At 44.0% G+C, this 10,461-nt stretch overlaps 1 protein-coding gene across 1 annotated transcript; it reads right to left on the minus strand.

Moving 5' to 3' along the window:
- Positions 1-556: 556 nt before the first annotated feature.
- Positions 557-1,282, minus strand: LOC145636860 (uncharacterized). The gene has a single exon (XM_081688399.1). It carries the CDS (start codon positions 1,280-1,282, stop codon positions 557-559), a length of 726 nt encoding a protein of 241 aa, XP_081544525.1.
- Positions 1,283-10,461: the final 9,179 nt, after the last annotated feature.

Consider the following 10,461-nt stretch of genomic DNA (forward strand, 5'->3'; position numbering starts at 1 on the left):
TCTGGGTGCATTAATATTTGGTTTTATCCTGAGTAGGCGTCCATGAACGTAAGAAACTCATGTCCTGCCGTGGCGTCGACCATCGCGTCGATGTGAGGCAGAGGGAATGGGTCTTTGGGACATGCTTTATTGAGGTCGGTGAAGTCGATGCACACTCTCCACTTGCCGTTTTTCTTGCTCACTACGCTACGTTTGCTAACCAGCCAGGGTACTTTACTTCCCTGATTTTCCCTGTTTCGATTAAATTATGCACCTCCTCGTTGATAATCTGATTTCTCTCGGGTGCGAACTTCCTGCGCTTCTGTTTTACTGGACGGTAGCTTGGGTTGACGTTCAATTTGTGCGTAATGATGTCGGGACTTATACCTGTCATATCATCGTGTGTCCAAGCAAAACAATCTGCATTAGCTTTAAGAAACGAAATGAGGTCTTCTCTCATACCTGAGTCCAAGGAATCTCCGATTCTGACGGTTTGCTCAGGTTTGCTAGGATCCAGCGCTATCTCGTCGATGGATTGATCATCTGGCTCGTCCGACGCTGGTCCATGCTGTAATTGCTACGCCGTCCTTTTGCTTGGCTTTAATGTAGAGCTGTAGCAAATTCTGGCTTCTTTTGGCTCTCCTTTGATCTCTTGAACTCCCCATCTCGTAGAGAATTTTAAACTCTGATGATAGGTTGATGGGACGACTTTCATCTTGTGGATCCAAGGGCGTCCTATGATGGCGTTGTATGCTGACGGGCAATCCACGACGTTGAACTTGGTTTGAAGGTTGATTCCTCTTGCAAAAGTAGGCAAAACAATTTCTCCACTAGTATTAAGTGCCTCACCACTAAAACCTACCAGTACCGTGGATCTTCTGACCACGTCTCTTGCATCTATGCCCATGTCTTCCAGTGTATCTTTGAAGAGGACGTTCGCTGAGCTTCCTCCATCTACCAGGACCCTCTTGAGCAAGCAGTTGCCTATAAATAAAGAAATTACTAGTCCATCATGGTGTTCTTCGCGGCGGTCTCCGAGGTCGCAGTCATCGAAGGAGATTGTCATGGCTTCCAAGGCTTTGTCCTGGTTCGACCTGACATCTTCGGGAATGGAATCTTCTGACATGTCTCTTCTGGCCGCTTTTTTGGCTGCAGAATACGTTAGTCCACATATATATGATCCACCAGAGATGACGTGAATTACCTTGGTCACAGTCGGCCCCTTCGGGGGTTGCTGGTCGGTCGCGTCTTTTTTAATTGATTTGCCCTTGCCCAACAGCTCCTTCAGGTTGCCTTTCTTCATTAGATACGCCACCTCGCATCTTAATCCATTTCATTCCTCGGTCTTGTGACCATGATCGCTATGGTAATCACACCATGATCGCTATTGTTTGCCACATCCGCTGCTTGTAATGGTTGACGTGCTCTAATGGACAAGAACTTCCGTCATAGAGCTTTGCCGGCGGAGGGATATTGAGTCTTCGAGGGATGTCTGCCAAAGATATCTCGTCCACGAACGGCGACGCGGCATAACTATCTGGCTCTTCCGTCACGGTTGGGACTGGCGCTCCGGGCAGCTTCTTCAGCAGGCGCAGCAGCTTAGCGTTCTGGGCTTCAATCTGCTTCAGCTTCTGGGTCGTCGGGTCGACTTCGTCTCCATCGTTGAAGGCGTTTCCGTCCTCTCCTGCTCTCTCATCGTCACCCTTGTCATCGCTATCATCCTCTAAGTCTAGATTCATCATGGATGAAATGTCTTGAGTGTTGTGGCGCTTTTTCGGGGCCTTGCTCTTGACAGACTCTAACTCCTTGCGCAGGGAGTCTACGGTCTTTTAACTCTCAGATGCCAGACGCTCGTTCTCAGCCTTTTGCTTTGCAAGGTCTTCCTGAGTCCTAAGGACCTCTTGCATTAACTGCTCCAACGTCACATCTCCTGAAGAAACCATGTTGGCAAGAAAGGATCTTTTGTTGAAAGGGAAGTGTTTTCTTTTTTTTTTTGAGATTTTATGAATGAGATCTAGTCGTGGGCCCCACGGTGGGCGCCAAATTGTTAATGCCAAAAATCGTCACGGGACGACGTTAGGCTGGGACGTCGACGGCAGGACAGATTAAGCTATTGATAATCAAAATGTAATGAACGAAGATTGAACACAACAATATTTTGTTGACGCAGAAAACCCAATGTAGAGGGAAAAACTGCGGGTGGGAGTAATCTACCGATTGCACTATGAAAGATCGAATGTTACAATGTGTTTTAATGGCTAAGAGATTGCTAAGTATTGAATTGCCTTTTTCAGGTTACAAGAGTATCTATTTATAAGCAATTAATCTTCTCTGATCCGCAGTTATCCGTTGAAGCTCAAATGATTATCTTCCGCGATTCTAGGAAGTCAGTTATTTGACCTTTTCCTCCTGACTTGAACAACAGATCTTTTTCAAATGATGAAACCAATCGGATATGTATTCCTAATCAAACGGACTCCTGATTTATTGAGACGTTAGTTACTACCCTTGACTCGTACTGCTAGTTGACGTAGGATCTCCGAGACGCGTCATGAAAATTCCGCACTAACAGTGACGATTGACGCCTAACTCGAGCCGTACAAGTTTTACGTTGAGTGATCTTAAATATGGCTCCACCCCACTTTATTGAGTTTTACCGCTGCATTGTGCTCATGCAAATGAGTAATGCCGCCTGGATACAAGAGGTTGAGGTTTCCCTCACATGAAGCTCAAGTTTGCATCGACCAGCGACGCTTGTGAGGGGAGCTTGCTCATTTCACTCGGCTCTCATGCCGTTTGTACAAAAGTGCAGCCTCTGATGCCGCTTGCTTCCTCACAGTCGACTCTCCTGCCGCTTGACCACTAGCTATAATATGAGTCGGCATTTGTGTCGTTTTTATTTGCGAAATTGGGGCTTCAATTTCTCACACCGACCCCGGCTCATAGTTGACGCTTGAATATGTGGAGTGGCTTTGTGTTTTGGGTGTTTTTGTTCCTTGGAAGAGTTACAGCTCAGAGACTGGTTGTGCGCGGCATGTACCTACAAAACAACGGAGAATCCGGGTGGTTGGAGCTCCGCCTCCGACGATCAAGTTAGTACTTGAAGAATAACAGGAGGAAGTGCGGAAAAAGAGGTGTGATCTTTTCGGATTCTGAGATCAGGTGATTATCTAATGTAAGAGAATGTAGGGTATGCCGTAATAAATGTAGATATCCAAAAAATGGGGGAAATCTCTCTATTTATAGGGTCATTGAGGAATGTTCCCCTGATTAGGTCATTCTAACCTAGTCATTCTGGGATGTGCCGCATTGCGGCTTTCTCGGGATTTGGGCCATTGAAGGCCGCCTTTTGCTCCCAAGTTCTAGGATAGACACGTATCAGAAGGAGATTGGCCCAAGAAGGACCAACTAGGGTATGACACGTGTCAAGACCTGATTGTACCACGTGGCATGGGTAAAATTACCCAAAGCATTTGCCCCTCACAGATGTGACATGGCATGCCATGTGGCATCTGTGACACATGTCACTCTTCACTAGGTGGCGGTTCAAAAGTTTTTTTTTTTTTATTATGAAAATATTAACTTTTCACATTCAAGGGAAATTACAACGTTACCCTCAAATTTACCCCTCTATAAATACTAACTTTACCCCTCTAGTTTTGGAAGTTTCCAAAACATTCGAGAAAGATAAAGTCAAAGAGCTTCTAGAGAGAGAGTTTGCCTACCACTTGTGTGTGAACACAAACTTTGAATCTCTCCGCCTGCGTCAGCCGGTTACCAACCGCTTGTGCCTCAAGCAAGCAGGTTCTTTTGCAGCAACTCAATCGGACCTCGCCGTTTGCCCCCCCCCCCCTTTAAGAGACAAACGTAAGGTACCGCCTCTACCCTTTTCAACTCATTTCAATTATTTAATTTCATTCAGTAAATGGACTCATCACCAACACACACGGCACGGCCTAGGTCAGTAGTCATCCGGTCACCTGGGACGGCTGAGTCTGGGACTGGGAGTGCCGGCTCTGGGTGCATGGAGCAATATTATACTCCCCAACCGACCATCTATGTGTCTGTGTAGGACACGATGGCTAGAACCAAATAGACGCCCACCAGGCGACGTCGAGGAGACGATACTTTGGAGGTACCGTCCAGAGAGGTGACCCCGGTTGAGGGGTGTCAGGGTAACAAAGGTTCTGGGGAGTATTCCCCATCTAGCATCCCAAGAACCCTAGAGATACAATTTTAAATGAGGGTGGAGACGGTGAAGAAACCGTTTCCCAGATGGAAATTGTTCAAGCTGACCCTGCACAACGAAACGGGGAGAAGTCCACGTCTAGGTCAGCCGGTGAAGATTCCGCCTCGGGGTCAAGCTCTGAGGATGAAAGTGACACTCCCCTCCCTTCGCTTGAGGATAGTGAGGTTGAGGAGAGAAAAAAGTGGGAGGATAAAGACGATCCCTTCTAGATTTATGTCTCTGCTAAGGACAGAGACATCATGATAAACGGTATAAAGGGCTTTGTGAAGAAGCGGCCCTTGGGTAAGGATTACACCATCCGGGTGCCGCTTGTGATAGGCACTATTTCCTGGGAGAATGACCAACCGAACGCCGACGCCTACTTTGGATGTTATGAGGCGGCGTTTTTGGCTGGTCTCCACTTCCCTCTTCACCATGCGGTGAGAGCTACTCTTAGGGCTTATGACCTAAGAGTCTGGCAGCTCTCACCAAATTCATGGGCCAACATTCTGGGGGATGTTGCCGCTTGTGAGATGCAGAACTTGAACCCCAGCTGCCAGGCGTTTACCCATATGCACTACTTGAGTCGCAACCCAGGTGGCTAGAGGGCGTGGTACACACTGACCACCCTTCCAAAGTATCATATGACGCTGGACAACGTGTCCAAGTACGAAGCTTGGAAGACACGGTTTTATTTGTTGTCTGCCCCATCCCATAAAGAGATCCGGGAGATGCGCTGGTACAATAAAAAAACCTGACCTTCTGGGTCGCAAGTGCGCTCTCCCCAAAAAACCGGGAGAGGACTATGACGCAATCATGGAGACAAAGTTTTTTTAGCACCAACCGGAGACTATCTCTATCGAGGACGTAATCAAAGTCCCCAACAACTGGATTCCCATGTGCGCATGGTTTTAGGACGAGGCATTCTTGTCCGCCTGCGGCCTCAGCACCATGTTTCCAAAACGTATGTCTGATTGGCATCCGGCTTCATGCCGCTTGTATATCTGCTACTTAATCAGAGTTTTAATGTTTTTGTTATCTTTTGGCAGAAGAAGCTCAAAACATGGTGGCTAAAGAGAAGACCCCCAAACGGTCCTCCGCTCAGATAAGGAGGAACCTGGCGGAAGCCAAAGTTGCCAAGCTGAGGGCAGAGGTAAATTCTCTTCTCATCTCTTCATTTTATCAGGCGCTACAGGATGCTATGTTTTGTTATTGATGTTCAGGGTGGAGAGCCTCCAAAGTCCTTCACCAAGAACCTCTTCAAGCAGGGCCTTAAGGATGCCCCCACCCCAACCAAACCTGCTAAGTCCGCGAAAGCGACTTCAGGTAAGACAGGCTCGGATGGGTCCTCCAGAAAGAACCGCCTCCGCATCGGTGGGAAGAACACCACCGTGGGAGGCTTCAGAGTGGGCTTTGATTTGGTCCCATCCGGCCTCTCTGCGCCTGTGGGTGGAGAAATCCCACAAGCTTCTGAAGGTAAATTCAATCCCTTCGAATCCCCGCCTGAGCTGGGGTGGCCGTTGTGAGTGAAATTACACTCGCAACAGACTTCTTCGTTAGACAGCCGGTATCAATCTGGTGCTGCCTATATGGCTCACTAACCTTTAACGTCTGGTGCAGATCAATCCCCCCGATGGCCAGATGTCCAGGCGCATGCTACACTGGCGGCTGTGCATAAAAGGGAGAAGGACACTATTCCCGACATTGAGGTGTTCAATATTGAGCGGATCTTGTCACTACTGTCTGAGGTACACTTAACTTAATTTTTCTTCAATTAAAAATAAAGTATCCTGCATGATTGACACCTCTTCACTAGTAGAAAAATAGCATTTGGCACCCCCCATATGGCACCGGTTCAGCCCAAACCGGTGCCAAAAACCGGCCCAAAATTGGGCGGGTTTTTAAACAAAGGGAAAAGGCACCGGTTCAACCCAAACCGGTTCCATAATTGTAAAAGGCACCGGTTTGAACCGGTGCCAAATGAACCGGTGCCTAATTCAAACAATAAAAAAACCGCGTCTTTCTTTCTTCCTTCTTCCTTCTCTTTCTCTTTCTTTCATTTTCGCTGTTCCATTCTCGTTCTCTTCTTCACTGTTCCATTCTCTAAACCCCTCACCTCACCTACGAAAACCCTCACCTCACCGCCGCAACAGTCGCCGGCCACCATCACCGCCGCCACCCCTGGCCTTCTCTTTCTCCCCTGGCATTCTCTTCTCCCCTGCCGTGGTGTTTCTCCCCTCAGCTCAACCCCCTCCACGCCGACCTCATCTGTTCGACGCCGCACAACCGCCCTGCTGAAGGTTGCCGCCGCACCACCGCCAAGCTGAAGGTTGCCGCCGCACCACCGCACCACTGACCACCGCACCACTGACCACTACAATCTCAATTTGAGTGTTTATGTAAAAAATTTTTTTATTCTCAATAATTTCCCATTTATGAACTTATATTAATTTGTTTTGCATGTTGAAGAATTGTTAGGCAAATTAAAATTTAGGTTAGAATATAATTTTACTTCAATTTGTTTCAATAATTGGTTTTTTTTTTATTGGGAAATTGTGAAAATATTAGAAATTAGTAACTTTGTTACTCATTTAGTTGGATATTAGTATGTTTTAATGGTTAATTTAATTTGTTTTGATGTGTAATTTTGAATAAAGTAGAGAATATTAGCCTTGTTACTTAATTAGTTGAATTTTGGTTTGGTATAATGGTTAGAGATTAGTAACCATTTTAGTTTAGCAATTTTGAATAATTAAAATGAAAAAAATTAGAGATTAGTAACCTTTTTAGTTTAGCAATTTTGAATAAAAAAATGAATTTTGAACAAATTAAAGTAGTGAATACATAGTTTAGCAATTGTTAGTTCGATGAATGATGTGTTTTAGCTTAGAAATAAATTAGTGAATTGACATGTTATGAGAAGTACATACATAATATTTAACCTAATTTTTGTTTTTTTGTTTTTTTAATATATAGATTCATACGTGAATTGAAGCAAGAGTTTAATTAGCTTGAGGACTACATATTGAGCTCAAGTGGGTAGTTGCTATATTGGTATGAAATGTAGGAAATGGGCAAAGTAAGGTCATATAGGCCATATTCGGGCCATTTTGGGTAAAAAGCGTCATAAACCTTAACAAAATGCTATCCTATACAATTTTAGGGCTTACACACATACAACTATCCAATATTGACATGTTATGAGAAAGAAATAGTTCATTTGATAAGTAATGTAGTAAATGGGCTATATAGAAGTCATATAGGTAATATTTGATAAAATACATATTGTTTGCCTAATTAATTATTTTTAAAATAATGTTTTTGTATTTCAAGTATTGCAAGGTCCAAAAGGATGGTCCGTTGAAAATCAAGGAGCTTAATGAAGTTCGTGACATGTTGGCGTCTTTTATCACCTTCAACATGTAAATGGCATTGTAATTGTATATTATTTATGTTAAGTTTTGAACTATATAACTTATTATTCATTATATATGTGTACTTACTATTATTTGTATATGTAAGCAACTTTTTTTTTTTGTATTGCGTTTGGGAATATTTATATCTATATATATAATTGAATTCTTGTTTCTAATATTATTTTTGTATATAATAATTAATAATATTATTATTAGTTATTATAATAATAAAATTATTAATTATTATATTTAATATAATTGCTGGAATTACAAGTTATTATTATTGCCGGTTTTTTTTTTAAAAATATTATTGCACGATGGAAAAAAAAACGAAAAAAAAAAATTACATAATAGGCACCGGTTAGGCAGCAACCGGTGCCTAAACTATCCACCACCAAAAAAAATGGCGGGAGAGCAGTTTTAGGCACCGGTTAACCAGTGCCTAATCCACCCTATGGCACCGGTTAACCGATGCCTATTACACCCTATGGCACCAGTTTTGAACCGATGCCAAAAACCATGTTTTTGGCACCCCTCACATAGGCAGCGTTTCAAACCGGTGCCTTAGACCGGGTTTGAACCGCTGCCAATTGCCTTTTTTCACCTAGTGCTTGCTTTTGCAGACCATGCTCAGGGTTGAAGGGCTCAAGCGGCCTTATGCCCGGAAGAGGGAGGAGGTAAAAAGAGCCATTAAATCGGCTAGGGATTCTCAAGATGTTGCTGAATATGAGTGTACAATTAGTGAACTTGAATCTAAAGCCATCTTAATGCAACAGGCGGAGGAGGTTAAGGGTCTCAAACAAGCTTTAGAGGAGGTGAAGGAGAAAACCAGAACGGCTTAGACCAAGCTCAAGAAGGCGCAGGATGACCTCCCGACCCTGCAAGGAGTCTCCAAAAAGAATGCTGACCTCACGGCGGAGGTTGAGAAGCTAAAGGAGGACGCGGTGCTGGTCCAGAAAAACCTCAAGGCAACCATTAAGGCGACTGAGAATCGGGTGATTGTCGAGAACGAGGAGGATTCTGACACTCGAATAAAGATCGCCTGGGCGGCCCTTTATCCTTACAAAGACTACCGCTTGTGGTCTCTGGATTTTCAATATGCCGAGACTGTAGTCTATTTAAGGGAGAAGGGTGAGCCGGAGCTTGAGTCTTTCTCCGCGTGGATGAACAAAGAGTTTGCCAAGCCTCCCAAAAAACTGCCTGAGGAAGGGGAAGCCATCGATATCCCTTCAGACGAGGAGAACCCCAAAGAGGACCCGGCGGCTACCAACGAAGAGGATAAGCATCCAAAGAACCAGGCGAACCTCTCTTAGGCATGATTTCAGCGGCAGTATGCCATTTATGCTTTTTTCTTTATGGCCTGCATGCCGAGTATTTATGTTCTTTACCAACTATGGAGTCGGTTAACAATTTAGTTTCTCTTTTCTCGTGATCCGGTAACAATATTTATCTGGACTCTGCCGGTTTTGAATGAAAGTATGCCGACTAAGTCGGCTTTATGAAATTTTATTGTCTTGATTTATGCATATATATATTTTGCATTTTAAAAAAAAAAAATTTGCCTATCTTTTTAAAGCATGCGGAAATTACAGACAGTATAACAATATACCGACTATTCTTGCCTCTGACGGCTGTGTGATTGGTTTCGGTCCTTTTATGATTGATTGACTTTGGAATGTTTGATACTTTCAAGAGTATGGGATGTTCCTAAGTCAATCAATCACAGTAGTGATTGCCCCAAACCAAGTGCACAGTCGGCATCCAGCAACCGTTATACCCAATCTGAGCATCCTCATAGGATTCTTTACTAGGTAAACGGACGACAACCGTTTGTCAGTCATTAACACAGGGGACATTGTCCACCTATCTGATAGCTTTTAGACGGCTGAAAGGCCGCTAGAGTACCATAAATCAATTGCCCTATTAGGGAAATGGGTTTTTCATTGCTAGCCAAACAGAATGTTTTTTCCTATCCGTCTATCGAACAAGACACATTGTTCGCCTGTTTGTCGAGTCTCAGACAGCATAGTGGCTGTTTAGGATATTCCCAATCCATTGCACCTACATCGCCTGCCCCATTGGAGCAGGCATCACAACTTGTTCAATAGTCTAACATAGAACTTCGATATTTGTCGGCTGATGTCTCTTGACATCCGGCTCCTAAACTTGATCATTCTTGTAAACTATTTTGGTCAGACAGCTATGAGTTGACCAATTTGGTCGTTCAATCTTTGTCGTCTACATATTCTGTTAGAGCAGACGATAGAATTCCCTCTGCGACGATAACACCTAGAGGGGTGTCGCCGGACGCCTTACTCAAATTGGAGCAGACGAATTTATAAAAATAGTTTTGCATCCGACCATTGGCCTCAATCTTAATTCTAATTTTTGCCACTATGTCGTTTGACTTAGTTTAATTTCATATTTAAATGTCCGTCTGTGCATTACCCAGACGGAGGTTCCGTTGCAAGCATTACGTTAGCCGCTAAGTTTTAACTTTAGCTTATTTAAGTTGTTATCCTCCTGTGTTTTTCACAAACAACAACTAAATTACGCATGCAACAAAGCAATTAAACTTATGGAAACAAAAGGCAGCTTTTCATTGATAGGCTTTTCATTTACAAAAATTTACAGGTCTCAGAAGTAGTACTTTTTCAAGTTATCTACATTCCAAGTTCTAGGCAGCAACTTGTCGTCTGGAGTTTCTAGGCGGTAGGTGTCGTTTCTTACCGGTAGGGGCCTTCCTAGTTGGGAGTTAGCTTCCCTTGCTCATTGGCCCTACCGGTTGCCTCCATCTTTCGCAGCACAAAGTCCCCAACTTTCAAGGGTCATTTGTGC

This window comes from Chenopodium album, chromosome 6 (genome assembly GCF_948465745.1).
Source record: "Chenopodium album chromosome 6, dcCheAlbu1.1, whole genome shotgun sequence".
NCBI classification, from domain to species: domain Eukaryota; kingdom Viridiplantae; phylum Streptophyta; class Magnoliopsida; order Caryophyllales; family Amaranthaceae; genus Chenopodium; species Chenopodium album.